The 22,577-nt window shown below is 39.7% G+C and overlaps 1 protein-coding gene across 3 annotated transcripts in view; it reads left to right on the plus strand.

Annotated features, from left to right (window-relative positions):
• Positions 1–22,577, plus strand: part of gabrg2 (gamma-aminobutyric acid type A receptor subunit gamma2) — a 64,949-nt gene that overhangs the window by 11,795 nt on the left and 30,577 nt on the right. For all 3 annotated transcript variants that reach the window (XM_039777659.1, XM_039777657.1, XM_039777658.1), the window contains exons 3-6: positions 6,996–7,063; positions 10,746–10,966; positions 12,734–12,816; positions 14,750–14,887. In XM_039777659.1, the coding sequence (XP_039633593.1) occupies positions 6,996–7,063; positions 10,746–10,966; positions 12,734–12,816; positions 14,750–14,887 (510 nt within the window). The remainder of the gene's footprint in view (positions 1–6,995; positions 7,064–10,745; positions 10,967–12,733; positions 12,817–14,749; positions 14,888–22,577) is intronic.

Raw genomic sequence — 22,577 nt, forward strand, 5'->3', positions numbered from 1 at the left:
AAAATAACAATGAAATGCTGCGCTATTGACTTTAGACCAGGTTTTTGTTGGTCAATGGCATGATCACTTCCCGCTGCCTCAAGATAGCAATATGCCAAGAATTCACCTGAACACACCATCCTAGACCAGCGCATGGGCACAAAGATGGGCACAGGTGCATTTGCTATTTAAACGACATGGGTGCTGGACGGGAAATTGACAGCACTGCGTCGGTCTTAAACTAGCAAAGACACTGCGCTGGGTGCAAGATAGGGCCCTAAAAAAGCAATTAGGGATCTTAAGGCACGTGTGCACACTGAGAGGACATGTTGATACTATAAAAACAAATCTAGTGGCACTTGTACTTTATGTGCACATACTTACAGATTCCATTTTTTATTTGAAAAACAGGAGCTGAGAAAACAGCCTTGTGGTTAGGTTAGTGGGCTATCAAAGGGTTCTATATGCCCAAGAGGTCATAGATTTCCCTCAAAAAGTGGCATCTCACACAACAGCAGTGTAGTTTAAAACGTCTGACCTCAACACCAGTGACTCGTTACTTTACTTAGACTCTAGCCTGACGGCTTGTAATCTAATATTCTTCCAAAGCCCAAAGATTAAAAATAATGTTATACAAAGTACTTTTTCCCTAACTACAGTTACATTTTTGAATTAATCCGGGGGCAGCCAGTCACATTGCACAAACACAAGGGAAAGGTGCGTTTTGCAGGCTTCTTACTTTTAGCTGGAGCTGACCCTTTGCTTTAACTGGTTTAAATGACACATTTCCAGTGGCAGATTATATCACCTGTAGCTTTCTAGTTAATAATATTGCTGTTATTTACATGCCAAAAAGCTAATATGAAATCTGGCAGTTGATCAGCTTGCTCTTAAATGTTATAAAGTTTATTTGAAATATGTAAATACACACTTTAAAAGCATGCATTATTCTTTAAGTGTACTCTACTACTTCTCTTTTACATGCTATTTTCTTTTTTAAAGATTATTTTTTGGGGCTTTTGCGCCTTTATTTGACAGGACAGCTAGGTGAGAAAGGGGAGAGAGAGAAGGGCAAGACATGCAGGAAATCGTCACAGGTCGGATTTGAATCCTGGACCTCTGCGTCAAGGAATAAACCTCCAAGTATATGTGCGCCTGCTCTACCCACTGAACCAACCCGGCCAACTCTTACATTTTAAATGGCATTCAATTTAAAGGGACCCATGACTTTTCAAAGACTCAAAACACAAAGTTTGCCTCACCTCTAATGGAAGGAAATAATAATGTTGGGCATTCCACCTGATACATATTTAAATATATCTGATGTAAAATGTAAAATGATAAGGAATAATTACTTTGTAATGACATGAAATGACAATGGAAGACCAGCTGCACTGGATGGCCAATTCACTAGCTGTAGAAATTGAACACGCAGGGTTTAACATGCACAGCATACAATTAATTATTACGCCACACTGGATGGTACAGGGTGTCCTTGTGTGTTTGCCTGTGTCTATTTTATGTGTGCTTGTTTTGTGTTGTGTGTTGACAGGCAGCCGGACTGACTATAAAGAGTGTGTGCCGGTGTTTATGTACATGCGTGCATTATGGTCGGGATAGCAGTCCGTCATGGTCCTACAAGCCCTGTCTTGTTGACAAGTATGGTAGCTTACTCCCTTCACTTTGACAGACAGCTGGGCAGGGCCTCCTTGTCTGCACAAGCGCACATATATCCTAAAGCCTGTCACGTCCATCTGCAAGAGCAGAATAGGGAGATATTCAGTACCCTTGAATACTTGATTCATGGGTCAGTATTCCTGGGAAAACTGGTTTAAGTCAGAATCTGTCACATACTCTTACAGAATGATAAAGATTTACCACTCTATATGCCAGCAGGGAATCGCTTCTACATCCATTGTAGGGGCACAAAGTAGTGCTGTATTGAAGCAGCAAATAATAGTTTGGAAAAATGCCCCAGTCTTATCAGTCTGTGTCACAAAGTTACAGCTGAGACATTTACCATTTGTTTTCCTAAATTAAGTGTTGAGTCTTGTAGTGGTGTACACACACAGGAATAAGGAAACAGCAACTGACATATGCAACCTGCACACTACACAGAAGAAACAAAGTGATCCTTCCAAAGAACAAAATATTGACCCCTTTTTTAGTATGTCTGCCAAAACAAGTGATCGCAAACTAGGGCTGTGACGATAACCGCATCACCGCAATACCAGTGGTGATGTGACACTACCAAGGTGATGACATCATCACTGCCATCACCACATTTCTTATTTTATTTAACTTTTTGCTGGTGAAGGTTACAGGAGAACAAATGTTGTGTGATATGAAATATAATGAAAACAATAACTATTGTTTACTTATCCTCATCGACTTCTATCAATATATTCAAGAGATTATGGAGTAAAAAAACTTAAGTTGCTCGTCACTTCAGCTTTGCACAGGAGGATGGACAGTCCATTAAATATATAGGGGATTTCTTTTGTGTGTCCAATTATTATGAATCATTTCTACAGGAAACATTTATTATAATACACGATAGGGAAGGGAACGACATTTCTCCATTCTCAGCTGAGGTGGACACATTAACGTTACCACTGCAGTGTTTTACCATTGGACTTTAGCATAACAGCTAGCGGAGTTTCCTTCTGCTTATAGCTTAATACCAACAAAACAGCACGGTTGAATTTTAGTCTGCATGCATGTTTTGTAGCTTAAAACAGAACAGCTTACATTGGTAGAGAGAGCAACAAGTGGACTACCGAGTCGCCCTCCCTGCCCTCTATCTGCTCAGCTGCTAGACCACTGTGTTGAAAAGAGTCTGAGCTCGGCATTGACGGCAAACTTTTTTTCTTTTGTAACTTTATTGACAATATAACTTCCTGAACTGTCTGCGGAATAGATCAACAGAGAGGAGAGAAAGCAGTGCAACCATAAATGACAGCAAAACATATGACATATGAAACAATATGCTGCAACATATGTTGTAAGGGATAAGCCAATGTTTTTTTGGGGGTGACGCCCTTCACTTTACCGGCAGCATTGACAGCAGCTGAACCCACTGTGTGATGAGAAGCTCAAGCTTGTTGTTTTATTGTTCAGTTTTAACACACTTTACATCTTTGCTATCTCTTTTTCATTTCGCTTTTCATCACAGCCACACTCATCTGCTACTCCCACCGATGGCTCTCCTTGCGTGACCACACAGGCACTGACGTCACTCACTTAAGACACCTGCTATTCTTGCTCTAACTTACGCCGCTCTCGTAAGAAGAAAATCAATACTGTCACAGCCCTATTGCAAACTTTAAGTTATATTATTTGCAATGAACCGATTAACTTATTACATAGGTTTTGTAAATTAAATATCATGTTTTCAATTAGGTGTTCATGCTACATTGAGCCACCAACATTTAAACTTGGCTATTTTCTTTGGTGGTATTTTCGCCTTTATTGGATTGATGAACGTGTAGACTACACCAGACAGACTGGAAATGGGGAATCGAACCAGGGACGTTGCAGGGTTATGGTATGTGGCGTAACCATTCCGCTACCAAGTTGGCCTGAATGTTTACCCATTAACAATTTTGGGGATTTTTCCCTGTTTTCTTCTAATTTGCGCTGTAGTATTTGTCATTGGTATTTGTCACCTCCACTGTTGACCTAAGGATGGAGTATATGTGCTACCTCATCAGCTGGTTCTTCAAACCTGCCACTGAGAGATTCTTCCTATCTCCCCCAGATTCCAAACCCTTCCTTGAAGGCACCCCGGCTAACAATAGGCATCCCTAGTGCAACAAAAAGGGTACAATCCCTCACTGGCTTCCCCACCGCAAACACGGCCAGTTATTTTAGGTGGGGAAAAAATGACCAAGCCAGAGGTACCACTGCAGAGAATTGACCTGATGCAGCTTTAAAGCAAGACTAATGAATTGACTGAAATTGTGGCACAAGATGAAAGCAGCTGAATAACATGGATGTATATAGTGAATCCTTTACACTGATTTCATGTTTTTTCCACACACTGTCCAATATGTACAATGCTGCATATAATGTGACACATTTCATGAAGGGCCGGATCTTTATTTTCAAGACTTAGAAGTGGGTTGTGCTATAAATTGAAAAGCAGCTAAGACCTGCTTTGAGGTGCAACTTCAACCCAGAGAGCCACTGTGTAGCTTGGCGGCTGGCTGCCACCGTCTTAACCATCATCTTCAAACACGCTATGATCTCGCTCACTCAATGGTGGTATTCCAGCTGCTGCCATGTTACACAGCTACAGAGGGTTTATAATTAGCTGGCTATACTGTCATCTGAACCACCAACCAATCAACCTACCAAGCATACCAAGGCAAAGCAAAGATTCTCCTTCACTCCTTAGAGCTCTAAAAAGCTATGGATTTAGATTCATCGCTGATTGTGCCACAGTCTCCCTTTGAAGTCCATTGTGATGCTCATTTCATTTTAATGCCCCTGGAGTCTACTGTATGTATGAAAACTGAAGCAAGTAGAACAGAGAGAGAGGGAGAGAAGGAGAAAGAGAGAGAGAGAGAGAGAGAGAGAGAGAGAGAGAGAGAGAGAGAGAGATAATACATCCATGGCTTTGATCAAGATCATTGCATTCTAGAAAATAAACAGATTTGAGAATTCACAATTATGGAGAGACATACATTTACTGTACAGTGAGTTTAACTAATAGGTATAAATTATTGCTAATGCATGGTGATGAATTTGGTCAGAGTCTATTAATTAATTCGATCACCCGGGTACCAGGATGCATGATGCCTGTGGTGGGTGTGTTGGCATGTATTATGTCCTCTTAGACAGCAAGTTAAAAAATCGGAGCACAGCCATTTTATGTTCACTGGCACATTTATGAAAGCCATCTACTTGGCCTCTCCAGTTGGCTGTATAAAATAAGACATTTGTTTTTATTTATTAATATTCTATTCATGCCATGCCTGTTATTTTATGTGATTTTACTAATAATCCAATGGGTTACATATTCTCTGCATCACAGTTACAGTCTACATACATGCTAATTATGCCAACGCAATAATATGCACTAGTATTCCTAGCCACTCACTTATATATCTGTCCGAAAGCAACACTGTGCTATATGCAATCAAGTACGAACCATTAAGAGCAAGAGTGTGTGTGTGTGTGTGTGTGTGTATGTGTGTGTGTGTTTGTGTGTTTATGCCTGTGACTGACATGAAAAATGGATGCAAACCTGCACTTACTCCCTCTGTCTATCTCTTACACTCACTATAGCTCCCACATCAAGTCTTAACCTGACTGTCCTCTCAGATGTAACGTCCAGTCATCCATAAACATACGCATTACATAGCAAAGTGTAGTGATCCAGGCTGACTTAGAGGCTCTGACAGAGCATGGGTGTCGATGTGACACCAAGCTTTCCAGTGTCCTCAGTCATACTTTGTCTGAGGTCTGTCTATCCATATCACTTGGTGTATGCAGCAGATACCAAGACATGTTATGCATGGCGGGGGACAGATGTACGCAGGTGCACACGCAGAGATAAAAATGAATACATGGGAAGATGAACATGCAACATTTAACAGTTTCCAATTTAACTGCTGTTCTATGTGGCATATTTGGTGATCTCTATTGGTCTAAGAATTGTAATCTTCCCACAAATCTTGTCAAGTCAAAATATTTACGAGGCACTTCTAACCTTAAAGTGCATTTTTTGGGAACGCCGGGCAATAACAGGGCTGTGAGAAGAGACAGTAACTGATTGACTATCAAGAGGAGCTCACAGGCCTGAAGCATACAGTAGAATGGTAGAAAAGGGATGGATGGGATGTTGCAGAGGGCACACAGGTATTGTGGTAAATGGGACAGGAGTTCGGCTGTAAATACAGGCAAAGCATGTGGTTCTCTGACATTGGCAGGAAGCCTGTTTAAAGATAAAGTTGGCCCTGTAGGCTCTGATGTAGTCTCCTTGCTATTTCATCAGCACTATCTGATGTATCTCAGACCTGGTAAAATCTTGAGTGAACTGAATGTCATTAGCGTTCACAGTGGACCTAAAATGAAGGAAAAAAAATATTGTATGTATATAAAAAAATATTTTTAATGAAGCCCCAGGTTGCAACAACCAATTGAAGAATCAAACACCAAATTACAAACAGTTACAACATCAATATTTGATTAAAAACCTTCCTGAAAGGAGACAAACAATATATATCTCAAACTCTCTAGACATTAAATGTGCTTAAAATTTGTACTTGAAATATTAGCTTGATAATTGTATTTGCAATATTTTATAATTTACTTCATACAGCATTTCTTTAACAGTAGTTGATTATTTTATCCTTGTCCTCATTTGAAGACACATTGACTTTCGTGAACAATGTTTTCCAACTTGTTGTCGGATCCCCCCTCCTCTCCCCTATTGGATTCATTGTAATACAAAAACCATGTTTCTTTGCATTGAACCTATTTTTTCTTTTTCTATTTGCATTTTTATTATTTTTATTTATTAGTTTTAGATTGTGTTTAAGGGCTCTTAAAATATATTGTTTGTCTCATATTAACAATGCTTTTTCAATTGATTGTTTTAGTCTGTAGCTTAGTCTATATTATAGTTCATAGTACATTTATCCTTAGTATAAAGATGTTGTTTCATATTTTTGAGATTAATGCCTGATGAAAGTCCCTAACAAAACATTGTGTTTTCACTGAACTTATTGCAGACAGTGCAATAATTCAAAACTTTATTTTGCATGAATTCATCATATGCACCTGTCTTGTGTGTCTTAGCTGTGTATTAGATCAAATGTAAGCAGAGCAGTGATTTTTTCCAGCAACATTGTATTCACACATTCACAATAGGGAGATTATGTCCCTCATTTTCCTCATTGATGATGATGTAGACAAAACTGATAAATAACTTCCTGAAACTTGTTGTGCATATGTATGATAAATCATTGCTAAATCTCTAAAATGGATTGTCTTGTGCTTCTTTGCAGTCAAACCAACAGTGATCCACACAGACATGTTTGTCAACAGCATTGGTCCAGTAAATGCCATCAATATGGTGAGTAATACTGGAATATGGTGTTAATGTGTTATTGTTGTTATCAATAATCAGCCTTAAACTGCATATATAACTAAAGGAGAATATTAATTTAACAAATGTGTGTTTGGCCTGCCTCCATCCTCAGGATGGGTGTATATGATCCAGACTGTAGCTCTCTTCTCTGTACCTGGCAGGGATTCAGTGTCTGGCTCAAGCACACTTCAGCAGGGCAGATGCTTGCTGTCATGGTGGATTGGTGGGTCCACCTAATCACTATGCTGCCCCACTGCCCTTGTAGTGTGGCAACACAATACATGTGTCAATCAGCTACTTAACTACTGCTCTGGTCTTTGCCCCACAGAGGATAAATAAGGTCCATTTAATGCATCTGTATTGCATTAAACACTTCTTATTTCGAGTTAGAAATACTGTTTAACAGTTAACCAATTGTGTTGCTTAACACGCAGGTCAGATCTCAAAGCAGCATATTTGCAAATGTCTGCATGAGCTGGCAAATGGTAAGAGGTTTGCATTCGAATTGCATCAGCAGCAATCTGAGGTGTAACCTGTTCAAGCTCTTTGTGGTTTGTTAAAATATTACCAGCTTGTGATTTTGCTTGGACCTGGTTTGAAGACAAGGGTCTTTTGGGGGACTTTTGATCACGTTTGTCTGTTGCTATGGTTAGAGTGCCACATTTTAATTGTGTGCTTAATTTTCTATTAGCATTTATTTAATATATAATAAAAAAATATTTGAATAGTATTCCAGTAATCAATATAGGAACAGCTAAAAAAACCTTGCAAATCAGGTGATATATAGTTTAATCTTACTATGAACAAGTACATACAATCTCTATCGTCTCTATGGTAATGGTCTAAGAATAGTTTCTAGTGTATGCATACAATTTTATTACTCTTACAATGATGCACTTCAGTTTCAGCCAATATGAGTGGGAGAACTGCTTATTTGTACACTACCAGCTTTCAGAAACCATATGTATCAGTACATTTCTATTATTAAAAAACAATTTAACAAGGTGGAAGTGTTAGAAATGCTAAATTTCAGCTATCCATTTCAGAGTGGGAGACCCTACACCGTGTTGTTTTTTGATTACCATTGGTATTATGTTACAATGCACAGTAACTGAAGAAAACTGAGGAATAGTAATAGAATATATAGCTGTCATCACTGCAGTGATGACCAAAAGAACAGTTCATCTGATGGTGGAGAGGAAAAATGTTTGTTGGAGAGAAAGCAGGATTAGAAAATGAGAGTCTCTTGAAAATCTCACATCAGCGTTGTTTTATGTGTCATTGTTTTCTGTGGCACGTCCCCGCTGAGATCCCACTTCTATTGTAATTCTGCAGAGCAGCCTGCTTTACATGGTGGTGGCGTTCCATTTCACTTAGTCTTAGCTAAAACACCCACTCTCAATAACTGCAGTCACAATGAAGTTGGAAGAGAAGCATTGATGGGATCAGTTAGAAAATGTGTCTTTGCGTTCACATTAGGGAGTCTGCGTGCGTGCGTGCGTGTGTGTGTGTGTGTAAGAGGGGGAGGGAGAGGGAGAGAGGGAGAGAGAGAGAGAGAGGGAGAGAGGGAGAGAGTGTTTGTGTGTCTGTGTGATGAGGGCATCATGCTGGCATGAAACGACTGATTGCTTCACATTCATGTGTAATCAGCGCGGTTAGGCCAGTGTGTTCACACTGTGACATAACAAATGCGGTGCAGTCGTTGTATTTTATAAAGAGCATCAAACCATAATCACATTTTAAATTTTTTAATTATGCAGGAATCTTTGAAATATGATAACGTTGCAACTCATGCAACAGAGGGGGAAGGGATAGGACAGACTAACAGAGAGAAAGAGAGATTGTTGAGATGTTGCTGTTCATATATGTTTGTTCTTATGCTTTGGCAACACATTTTTTGTCATGCCAATAAAGCAAACTGAAATTAAAATTGAAATTGAAAATTGAGAGGGAGTGATTTGAAGAAGAATCATAAATCAATGCTTTGTAGCCACAGTTATTAGCTGTTCTTGGATGTGTGCAGCTCTTTGAATTGAAAGTAGTGTGATTCTGGCCCAATCCCAAAGTCCGGACTCACAGACTCACGGACTTTAGTGCGCGTTCTTGCGAAATTCGTAAGGGCTTAGGGTTGTCCCAATGTGGAATTTCAAAGGGCGTGAGGGTTTGAGTACACACTTACCGAGCCCTTTCCGTGAGTCTGCATCGATGCAGACTTCACCAAAGGGAATTACCCACAGTTCAAAGCGTTGTGACGTTCACCGCGGAGACCATAGGGAAATCCGGAAATTACGAAGGTAAACAATAGCACGACACACGACCACGGAACGGACCAACCTGTTGTCCAGCTTGTAAAACAAGAGTTTGGAATCAGGTAGCCGTCTCCTGGGCCTTGGCCGTGTGGAAAGCAACAAACTTAAAATGAAAATTCCCAAACCGGCAAGTGTCAGCAACATCTTTGTTATTAAACGTCGCCAAGGTAACATGTGATCTCGTGAAGTGCTGTCCCGATCCCATTTCTACCTATCTGAGCCCATGTGGCCTCACACACTCACTCACTTAGTACCTGAGATCAATTAAATCTGTGAGTCCTTAGTCCTTAGTCCTCAGGGCTCACTTTGGGATTGGGCCTCTGTTAAATATCCCAAAGTATATATAGGTTGAAGAAAAAAAGTTAGCTGTCCATTCCACTCAGCGGGGCCTAGATGAAGATCCTAAGGCATTTAATATATCCGCATCATTGGATTTGAACTGTCTGCCTGTCCTTTGTGGAAAAAAAGATGTTGAAATGATGGGAATGTTGCCTGGTAAAAATGTTTTTCAAATCTCATTTAGGACTCGTTGGCATGGATTTAGGCTTTATTGTTGGGCTAAGCTTAGTCAGGAAGTTAATGCCCTCTTGCACACAAATCCCCAGATTTTTATTTATTTTTCTCTCCTGCTGTACTTTACTTTGAACCTCAGGGCTCAACCCTTCCAAATAATAAAAGAAAGAAAGGCTGACAGCGCCCTCTCACTCACCGTGTCTCTTTTCACTCTCACATTAGACCACATCACACCTTTGCTCTTAGCTCTTTAACTCTGCCTATTCAACACTGCCCATGCCGCTTTTAATCCTTCATGTGTATGTTTTAACACAGCTCTTACAGATGCTGAATAGGAGACAGAAGAGACAGAAGGTTTTGTCAGGCTCAGGACAAAGTGCTGCCAAGGCAGCAGGTTATGAGTTTAGATAATACTCAAGCCAAACAAGGGGTATTATTAATTGCCCCGTTGAACATTTAATTTTCAGGTTGAGAGCGTCAAGATGGTCATTTTCAACAGAACTCTTGAGTTTGAAGAAAAGGACTTCTTGGCCTGAATAGAAACGTGTCTGAGGAGAAAAAAATTGTCTGCAAATGTGTTTCTGTGAGCATTTCCACTGGCATAAAAAAGTTCCCCTCAGCCAGAAGAAACAGGAGCGCTTTTGCAGCCCACATTTCGATTTGATCTCATTGCATCTCACTGTTAAAAGACATTCATTGGTGACAGCACTGGTTATAAACAATACTGTTTGCAAAGTTTTCCTGACAACCAGAGACATTTATGTAGTGTGTTACATAAAGCATGTTCAGCTTTTAAACTGAAGTTCGACATAATTTGGATAAACCTGTGTTCTATCTGTCGTCAGGAATACACCATCGACATCTTTTTTGCTCAGACCTGGTACGACAGGAGGTTAAAATTCAACAGTACGATGAAGGTTCTGCGTCTCAACAGCAACATGGTTGGGAAGATCTGGATCCCAGACACTTTTTTCCGCAACTCAAAGAAGGCCGATGCCCACTGGATCACCACACCCAATCGCATGCTTCGAATTTGGAATGATGGTCGAATACTCTACACCCTCAGGTAAAACGTCAGGGATGCCTGAGATGAGATATTAGTAATACAACTGATTTTGATATTTCACATTCATATGTGACCCACAGATTCATTGATTGATTGATTGATTGTGTGACTGGGTGGCAGAATTATTCATCTTACCAGTTATCATTCCCGTTTTATTACAGCTTAAATTGTCAGTTATCATTATCTCTAGCATTCTGCATCCGTTTTATCTAAACCAAAAGATAAAAAAGTGCTTCTAAATTTTAGATTTAGTGGAAAAGGAGCATTATTTTACTATGTTTAAATGATAGCCAAGATAATGAGGAGTTCAAATATTTTTACATAAACAATTAACGTCAGTACTCCCAACTGAATAAAGCAGAAAACAATAGATAACCCTGAAAGTACGTGGTAACTAGTCTCGATTTAACAACTGGCGCATTAAAGCTGGACAAATACCAACTGCGCAGCATTTAATGTTTTATTTGGGTTATTGTCAATTTTTTGCCACCAAGGTCCTTCCTGTTCTTTCCGGAATCACCAAAAGCAATGTGTGTACTTTGGAAAATATTCTGAAGTACCCAACAATTTATGGCCTCTCTACATAAATGATTCATGATACTGATTATACTGAGCAGGCCTTGGGCAATTTTGAATTCCAGCATTTTAAATTTGACATTTATTAGCGTGCAGGAAATCTGTCCCCCTGAATGAGGCAGGAAGTTGTTAGTGACAAGGGAACACTAGAACTTCAGTGCCCTAAACTGATGTTTTTAGGCATTGTTGCATGTAGCATATGGCTTGAAATCTTTCTTTCAAAAATCTTTGGGATGATTTGTTTTATTAATATAAATATCATACTCGCTATATTGTCTAATGTCACATTCTTTCCTAAAGAGCTTGAGATTGGACAAATATAATGGCCGAGAAGTTACTGTTCTGGTCAGTTTAAAGTACTAGCTTTTTAAATTATTGACTACTCAATAATAATATGACTATAAACTGTATGAGTGTAAAACCTGTGGAACTAAATAGTGGAAAACAGGAGGATAGGTTGAAGGGAAATATTAATTGTACTTATTATCATATTTTCCATGCCATCATAAATACAGCGGATGTTCAAACTGACACCACAATATATCATCAGTGATAATAAGAGAGAAAGTGAACTATTCTGGACTCAATCAAGCCGTGATGGATGTTCTGCTATGCAGAACACTACCCCTCCACTTCATTAATTTGTTAAGCAACTCAGAATTTAACCACTGGTTAATTAGGATGACCGCTGTGATTGGGAGGACAATGATACATGACAATAGCGAGTGCATGGATGGGTAAAGTCATTTAAGGTCATTCTCTCATTAAGGGGAAGTTTAATGACTTAGCGTTCAAACTCCCTCAAGCGTGAAAAAGAAGAGACGTGTGTGTTGCTGTGAAAAACATCAATTTAGTTTAGTGAAATGCTAATTAATAATTCCTTGTGTTAATACTGATAAGGTTAGGGGTTTAATTCTGCCTTTCCCAACACCCTTTTAAATGTGCACTATTTTTTTGTGATTGACTGGTATGCAATTTAAAATGTATGTTTACACATTTACATTTTTCTATAGACCTATTCAATAGGATTCCATTGCTGGAATATACATACAACAAGGAACCTCAACTTTAACCTTTTTTAAGTTTACTTGCACTGCAACAGGGAATACACTGGGACACATTTTGAGTGTGTATGTGTACAAATGGTCTACAGTAACTGAGTCAGTGGATCCAAATATTGTGTCTCTGCAGGTTGACCATCGATGCAGAGTGCCAGCTTAAACTGAACAACTTCCCAATGGATGAGCACTCATGTCCCCTGGAGTTTTCAAGCTGTAAGTTTGGCCATATGCTGATCCCCTACCGTTTTACCTCTTCCTCTGTTTCATTTCAAACAGACACACGCTGTGGCCATAAATGAGCAACATATGATCCTAACAAATACATTATTTAGGGAATAATTATGCAAAAGGACAAATCAAGGAATTCAAGCTGCAGTCTTAGGATTTCTTTCATACCACTCCAATCTCTAATCAGATGAACTACAAAGTATGTCTCATGAAAGTTTGTATGCATTTACATAACATAGTCTTTAAAGAGCTCTGTAATAGGTTCGAAAAATATGACAATATGTAGTTATGTGTAACAATATGAGATATTTCAACAAAAACAATTGCTGTAAAACAATTCATTCATGTATAGTATACTGGCATTCAATAAAGGGATTTAATAATAGATATCTTTATGCCAACTCGTCCAAAGGCAAAGTACTGATCGATTTTTCTGCACTTTGTCAATACTGTTCTAAAGACATTTTAAATGGTGACACAAGTCCAAATGATTCAGTCCCTCTGTGTGAGGAGCGGATGAGGGTAAGTTATGCTAATGAGGCCACTATGGATCTACAGAGAGATGCGCCATGGGTTATTCTCCAGAGAAAATGCTTCCTAAATAGCTCTAGAGCAACAAGACAGGAAACGCAGGAGGGTAGCAGAACTAAAAATGGAACAGAAGCATTCATTTTAATTTGATGAAAGCCATGGATGTTTTCAGAACTTTGAAAATCGCTTGATGTACAGTACATGAGCTCAATCTCAGAGGCAGCAGGCGGAGCAGCGTGCTGCAATTTATCACGCGGCATATTTTCTCAACACGTGCCACAAAGCATTGTAGATTTTCCAATGCAACCTCTTTTGCAGCAGTTTTGGAGAATGCTTTACAGATACAGATGATACACTATATTATTTCAGTTTGCTCAAAATTGCATATTCATTTTAATAGCTTAATTGCAGCAACTGTTTTGACAACAACAACACAACTCGTTGGGAAGTGATTTCATGACATTGAGCTCCAGCAACATTGTTGTTCTAGTTCCCAAAAGGACAATGAAACAATAATTTGTCCTGGATGCATTGCCAGAGAAGAAGCAGACGGCCTGCCTGGCTGTAATGTGGCAAATGGGTAGATCTTTCCATTTCCTGCTCCTCTGAGGGCCTGCATTACTGGATATCTGAGAGCACTTTAGTAATAAAGCCATTTAAAGTCTGCATTGAGGAAGTATCATTTGCATTATTCAAGCCCCTCCTCGTCGGCTGTACACAGCTCATCACTAGATTGAAGACAACACTAGACCATTCCCATAATAAGGAGTCCATTTCCAAATTCAACTTACTGTTAGTTTTAAAGAAGCTTAACTTTGCCTTTTTGTTCCAAATTTGGATACTAGACAGAAATTCAATACAGACAAATTTGATTATGATAATGCATATGCACTTATAAGTGAATTTGCATCAGACAAGTAAGATCGTCGTGATTCTCACAACCAGAGAGCATCCTCTTGAGGTAATGAAATTACTGGAATCCAACTCATGGACAGACATGAATCAATTTTGTAATTTTTGCTTTTAAGTCAGTTGAGTGTTTCAGAAAAATAAGTTTTCACTCCACAGATGAACTGCATATTTTGTCAGGAGTTTGTTATATAATGGTTCTTTCATGAAACAGTTTATTTGCAAGCTAGCTGACTTTGTAGGTATGGCTTACTCTCAAGTAAAACAAACTGTGCTTTATGCTTTTGCTTTATTTTTAATGGTGTTTCAACACATTGTCTTACACAGCGGCGCGCTTATCTAAAGAGTCACGTCTAAGGATATTTCCTAAAAGGAATGAATGTTAGTCTTCGTTAAACATTGTGTTATTTTTGGACCAAGACTCTCTCCTCTCCTTGTTTTAAGAGAGCTCCATCTAACTGTGTTATTGTCTGTCCAGATGGCTACCCCAGGGAGGAGATTGTGTACAAGTGGAAAAGGAGCTCAGTGGAGGTTGGCGACATTCGCTCGTGGAGGCTCTACCAGTTCTCCTTCGTGGGCCTGAGGAACACCACTGAGGTTGTCAGGACTGTGTCAGGTAAGAAAACAATCTATTCTTTTTTTTCTGACAAGACAAAACAAAAAACAAGTCTTACACATTCAGTAAATGCTGACTGAATATACCCGTTCTAAGTGAGTGACGCCCTGCTTGTGTCATTGGACAGTCATATGAGTGACATGCAGCAGTGGAATAGGGATTCCACAGATGCTGCACGACACAACCTTCATGGTTGAGCATGATATATTTACTGATGGGAGGCAGGAGCATGCAGGCAAAATAACCTTAATTTGAGAAGCATTATTAGTATCAGGCTTAACCATGCATGCCAGTGACTCTAAACACATGATCAAATATAGTAAAATTCTCTCTTTGACTCTCTTAAAAATGCCATTCCCTCCTCCAGATACGTAAGCAATCACTGCTGATATGTAGACTGATCTGGTTTGTGTCTGTTGCTAGGGGTTACAGACATGATTCATTGTGTTTTTATCCACTTTTAAGTCACACTGCTTCAAGTAAAATCCATAAGGGCTACCTACATATATCAATCTGTGGGATGGTTTCACGCATTTTTGGGCTATACAATTATGTTTTTCTATGGCTTGTACTGACTTTTCTTTTCCCCCAATTTGTTTGGTGGCTTTTAATTATATACTGGACCTTATGGGTCAAATTGTGTTACTTTAGAAAACAATTGCGACTGTGAAATCTTCTTAGTTTCCCAGCCACTTCTGTCATTAAGTATGTGTATTTAACTCTTTCTGAGCCAGAGGGGACTATGACCTACAGTACAGTTTGTGGTCGCTACTCCAAAATTGTTCCATGTTTGTTGGGAAGTTAAGAAAATAACAGCAAAGTGATTTTAAAATATAAATTTTTTTATACAATTAACTGACATGAAATTAATTGAAAATAAACATTTAAGTGTACATTTCTGTCACCTTTTGATGTTTGATGTGATTTGATGCATCTGTATTGTAACTCCACACTGATACTCTACCTAAATAGTTTAAAACAAAGACTTGCAATTATGATTTTATTCAATAATATATGACTATTATAATCTGTTACATGTCTATCTTTAATTCAGCTCCTTATTTTGTTCTACAGATAAAAGATATTATATTAATTATCAAGAAAAGTAATGCACAAAAGGATTAGCTATATATGTTATACAGTAATATATTATAACAAAAGCCTTTAATTGCTCACTAGAAATAGTGTTTGCCAGTATAACTTTGTAATAATGACTTTCTCATTCAATAAATCTTTTCCCACTTCTCTGCTATTAGAGTCAACTGTCCTTCATGTCATGCTCTAACAAGGGTGTGTTAATTAGAAGTACTGTATGTGGTGTCTATTAAATAACACAAAAAGACAATGTGCATCATTCATACAATATATTTATGGTTTAGTGGCTTGATTCCACTCAGAATGATGCAGGAATATGAATGTGTGCTTGAGGAAAAACAGCTGTTTTCCCCTGACGGTGTTGATGTTTTAAAGGAGGGCCACCGTGTTTGCATGCATATGCTTGTTGGTTTATATTCATGAGATGGCAGTAAGTAATGTAGGTAATGTTCTGCAAGACTTTAGATATATTCTTTACACGTTTCTATGGCGTGAATCAAAGAAAGCCTGCCCGCAGAGATTAGCTTTGGCCTGAGGAGAGTTCATTCTCATTAGCTCAGCTGCATTATCCAGAGGAAATAACAATGACAATTTAAAAAGGGTGTATTATACAGAGGTGTATAAAGTACTAGAGACCCATACTTGAGTAAAAGTACAAGTGCTCTATCAAAAAAGTGACTTGAGTAGAAGTTGAAATGCTCTTTAAGCACCCCACTTAAGTGGAAGTACTAAAGTATTCAACATTGTTTGTACTTAAGTATTGCAAGTAGTTTATTTTAAAATTTACTACTCAAGTACTAAAAGTAAAAGTACAAGTATTGTGTTATGTAGTTATTAAAGAAAGCAGTCAAATTTTGAATATCATATTGTTGGAGTTCAACTTTTTACTTGATATTAAGATGGTGCATTACAGGCAGTCACAAGTTGTACATTGCTGGATATGAAGGAAGTTTCTGAAATAAACCCCAAAAGGTACATTACGTCACAGCTGTTACAACTACAATTATCTGATATAACAGTGGGTTATTAATCACTTATTAACAAATACTGAAATAAAATGTGTGACGTAGTGGAAAGTTAGCCTCGTGAGACCGTCCTGATCTCGCGAGCTCCAGTTTTCCACTCGCAGATCAGTCTGGCATCTTGAGATAGAGAAAATTTGGAGCCGTTCACCAAACGACCAGGCCAATCAGCGTTGGTTTTGAGGCGGGTTTAGGTGGTGATAGACAGATGGTTTATCCAATCAGCTAACCAGTATTTTCAGACAGCGGTAGCCCTAATTCTGTTAGCTGCTCGCTAATGCTTTTTTCTCTTGGATCCTTCTTTTGTAATATGGACCGGGAACCTGAAAGGGTGCCTTTTATTTGTAAATTCTCATTACACAAACGGCAAATATCCTTTACCGACATGTTGCTTGCTTGCTGAGCTGACAAGCTATGCTTTGCCTGCAGCAGCAGGGGCTTGTGGTTGTATTTTCATACGCTTCGTTGATTTGATTGGTTGATTTGGCCCATCTATCACCAACATAGGTGATAGACAGATGGTTTATCCAATCAGCTAACCAGTATTTTCGCCCCTTCCCAAAAGTTCTCCAACGGAAAGTTCTCAGATGGATATGCCGAGCAAATGCGAAGCAATCCATCTGGCGGAGTCAGGTTAGTGGAAAGTTAGCAAGCTAGCAAAATACAGATAAACTAGCAGCTTCACATCACAGGGTAAAAAGGTTAACATTCAGTACTCATTTCAGGCGGAAACAACTCAGGAATAGCTTAATCTGCTGCAACAATGGCTAAATAGAAAGAGTACAAACTTACATCATCTCTGACTTCTGAACAGGCGATCACCGTAATGAAAAGAAACGCGAGGCGATCTCGGGGATTTCTTATCGTAGCGTGAGGAATTCACAACAGTAACGAGTAACGTTACTGTTACTGTAACGCACATAAAAAATGTATCGGAGTAAATTCAACTCATAATTAAAGCTGCGAGCAGCGATGAACGGGCCCTCGCGCCTCTGCGCGCGTCAGGGTTACCGGCGGACGCCGCTCCTTGCGTCCGTGCATTTGCGCGCCACTCAGCTACCTTAGATGGGTACGCATGTATGAAAGGGGGCGTGGCTTAAGCATAGGGGGCGGGCCAAACCATCACCCATGAAGAAGGAAGTCTCTGCTGAGTTCAATGATACCTCACACAAAGGTCTACATCAAACGCCGCTCCTTGCATCCGTGCATTTGCGCGGCACTCAGACACCGCAAATCATCAACGATGAAAAGGGAACTCCCTGCCGAGTTCAACGATACCTCACACAAAAATCTATGTCATACGGTTCATTAGCTGTAAAAAGGGGCGTGGCTAAAGCATAGGGGGCTGGTCAAACTATCACCAATTAAAAAAGAAGTCTCTGCTGAGTTCAATGATACCTCACACAAGACTCTACCTTAGATGGGTCAGCATGTATGAAAGGGGCGTGGCTTAAGCATAGGGGGCGGGCCAAACCATCACCCATGAAGAAGGAAGTCTCTGCTGAGTTCAATGACACCTCACACAAGGGTCTACATCAAACAGGTCATTAGTTATAAAAGGGGGCGTGGCTAAAGCTTAGGGGGCGGGTCAAACCATCACCAATGAAGAATGAAGTCTCTGCTGAGTTCAATGATACCTCACACAAGGGTCTACATCAAACGGGTCATTAGTTATAAAAGGGGGCGTGGCTAAAGTTTAGGGGGCGGGTCAAACCATCACCAATGAAGAATGAAGTCTCTGCTGAGTTCAATGACACCTCACACAAGACTCTACCTTAAACGGTTCAAATGTTATGAAAGGGGGCGTGGCCTGAGTAAGTGGGCATGGTTAAAGTATAGGGGGCGGCTCAGTATCACATGTAGACATATATATATATATATATATATATATATATATATATGTTTCATGTAAATCAGATGATGTTTGTCATATAAGGCGCATTTCCTGTTGCCAGCGGGGGGCGCTATGACCAAAAGTCAATTTTGACCTGTAGGTGTCCTCAGGCCTGGACCCTTGTCAATCGTGAGAAATTTCGGGCAGATACGACAACATACACTCAAGTTACAACAACTTCTTTGTTCATCGCTAAACACTCAAAATGGCCGCCACGCCCACACAGTTTGACGAAAAGTTTTTCTTTTAATAACTTTTCATCGTTAAGGTGTTGGGATGGTACAGACCAAGCTTGAAGTCAATTGGAAGAAATCTCTAGGAGGAGTTCGTTAAAGTATAGCACCTTGACTTTTAGGCCTACTTCCTGTTGCCACTAGGGGGCGCTATGACTTTAAGTAAATATCGGCCTTTATTTGTCCTCAGGGTTGGTGTCAGTACCCGATCCATTCCACCGGCACGATCCGTTCTGCGCATGTGCAAAATGACACGTATGCCATGACGTATGCGCAGATGATAATACTGTTTTACGATGTGCCCAATCTGTTCCACGCTAGCCTCCACCGGGATAGCTAACAGCTAATTCTGCTAACCGCTAGCCGACAGCCTTCAGTCTAAAATAACGCATGCACAGAACGGATCGTGCAGGCAGAACGGACAGCTAGATTCAGTCTAAAATAACGTTAAGTCAAACATAATGGGAAAAGCAGGCTACAGCTAAATTAAGACTTAAATTAAGATGTAACAGCTGTTATATATGTTAACGTTTATTTTCAAGTTTTATTTTGAGGGTCTTTTAAAGTTTACATGCTGTCTCAGCTAGCGGTTAGCCGAATTAGCTGTTAGCTAAACTAACGTTAGCTTAACTGTGGAGGCTAACGGCAGACCGCTACAATCAGCTAGCGGTTAGCCAAATTAACCGTTAGCTAAACTAACGTTAGCTTCCCGGTGGAGGCTAACGGCAGACCGCTATAATCACCTAGCGGTCCACCGAATTAGCTATTAGCTGAACTAACGTTAGCTGGAGGCTAGCGTGGGAACAGATTGGGTAGTGTCGTAAATCCTCGTACCACAGCGCATGCGTGAACATCTTGCGCATGCGCAGAACGGATTGTGCAGGTGGAACGGATCGGGTACTGACAGTTGGACTCTTATGAATCCTGAAAAGTTTCGAGCCAGTTGGACAATGTACACTCGAGTTACACCCACTTCCTGTTTCGCCACCGAAACGCACAAAATGGCCGCCCCCGCCACGCCCTATGACGAAAAGCTTTTCTTTTAACAACTTTTCATCTTTAACATCTTAAGATGGCACAGACCGAGTTTGAAGTTGATCGGATGAAATCTCTAGGAGGAGTTCGTTAAAGTACGACATGTGGAAATGGCCAAAATCGCACTAATTTCGAACTTTGAAATCAAAATGGCGGACTTCCTGTTGGGTTTAGGGTATGGCTCTAATGAAGTGTTTTGTACATCTTGACATGTTACATATGTGTACCAAGTTTCGTGAGTCTACGTTAAACGCACTGCAGGGGCTTAAAATACGTAAATTTTTTGAGTAAAAGAGTTTTTGAATATGTTAAGGCCCTCAAAAAGGCAATTCCTTCAGTTTCAATAGGGCCTTCGCGGGCTTTCGGCGCTCGGGCCCTAAAAGTAAAAGTGGAAGTAGGAGAAAAAAATAATACTCCAGTGGAGTACAGATACAGCCTTTTAGTACTTAAGTACAGTAGTGAAGTAGTTCTATTTCGTTAGTTTACAGCTCTGGTATTATATATGTACTAAGGGTGTCACGATTTTGATTTTAAATCAAAATCGACCGAAATAAAGTCACAATCTCGAATTTCGAATAAAAAAATGTAATCGGCGATGCTGCCACGCCCCCATGTCATGTCCGGTCGGTTTGCCAAGCAGAAAAACAACCATAGAAAAAAGCACAAACGTGTAGCCTGCTCGAGGTAGCCCATTTTCTGATTGATTCTACCACCACTCCAGTGGAGGCGCTAATGAGCTAGATTACTACACACACAGTAGCAGAAGAAGACCAGCTACAAACACCGGAGCGTACATCGTTCGCACTCAGCTTGAGCAAAGCGCTGCCGGCCGGCACAAATGAGGTGAAAAAACAGGAGCGAGTCGGTTCATTCTCCTGGTTCAGTGACACTCGGGTTAATTAACCGGCTCTTCGGTCAGTTCGTCAACCTTCTCTAATTTAGCTACAGCCAGTCAAAAGATAGCATGGCAACTGTAGATGCAGGAGACCGATCGACAGAACTTGAACCCCATCCTCTTTCACTGAAGTCGCCGGTGAGGAAGTATTTTGGATTTCCAGGGAGTTATGTTGACAAAAAATCCAGTTTGCAAGCCCTGCTATGTAAATGTACCATATTCTTCCAATCACCGCACAACCACCCCCGTTTTTTTTTTTTGGTTTTTTTTTCTTCTTTTGTTAATTTTCTTAAATTTGTTTTTTTTCACAGAAGACGGCGCTATGCTGTTTTATTGGTTTTTTTTGGTTTGTTTTGTTGTGAACTTGAATGGCATATTCTGTGAAGAAGACTGCAGTTACAAAAGAGAAACTATTTGGCAGGTTATTGATATAAGTTATTGTTACATTATGTTGTTAATAAAGGTTTTAAATTTGACAATGTAGTGTGGTACATTGCGAAAAAACAAAAACAAAGGTCAGATATTATATTGCATAAAAGTCTAGTCCAAAAATGGCATAACAACCTGTACTTTAAAAAAAATAAATGTAAAACTCGAGAATTGAATCAAACCGAACCGTGACCTTAGAATCAAAAATGTAATCGAATCGAGGATTTGGAGAATCGTGACACCCGTAATATGTACAAGTAAAATATTCATTCATGAATCCTATTGTTAAATTGCTTAGAAAGAAATACAGCCATTTCAGCATTTATTCTTAGTTACTAAACTTGAAAATTCATGTTTCCGTATTACGTTACAGCTTCAACTCAATTATCTTTTTATGAGATATTCAATTCATCCTAGTCTTTTTGCTATGCTAGTATTGATCAGGGGCAATATATGGTTTTATTTGGCTATATTCCATCTGTTTTAGAATATACTCATGGTTGGTTGGGTGGTGGGTGGCGCAGTGGATATGACACAGGCTTTTGGTGTGGGAGACCCGGGTTCAATTCCCACTGCACTACATCAACCAATGTGTCCCTGAGCAAGACACTTAACCCCTAGTTTCTCTGAAGGTGTGCGGCCTCTCACATATATAGCAATTGTAAGTCACTTTGGATAAAAGCGTCAGTTAAATGTAATGTAATAATGGAAGAAAGTAAAGTCATTGTTTCAGACGTGGCATTTGGGTCATTATTCTTGCTATAATTTGCAGCTCAGCATGTCTAGTCATATAGTATACTGCTTCCCTTTCATAACAAAAGCCCAGGCTGTATTGCGAGAAGCACATACTGTAGCTAAGCAAGCAATTAATAAAGTGAAAGAACTAAAAAGGGGAGGGGGTTAAAGACGTGAGTTTTTGGCGATACAGGTATAGTTTATAGTGACGCTGCTGTGTGTGTGTGTGTGTGTGTGTGTGTGTGTGTGTGTGTGTGTGTGTGTGTGTGTGTGTGTGTTGTGTGTGTGTGTGTGTGTGTGTGTGTGTGTGCATGAATGTTCAGCTTACTTAAAATGTGGTAGCTGTGGTACT

The sequence above is a fragment of the Perca fluviatilis genome, chromosome 16, assembly GCF_010015445.1.
Source record: "Perca fluviatilis chromosome 16, GENO_Pfluv_1.0, whole genome shotgun sequence".
NCBI classification, from domain to species: Eukaryota; Metazoa; Chordata; class Actinopteri; order Perciformes; family Percidae; genus Perca; species Perca fluviatilis.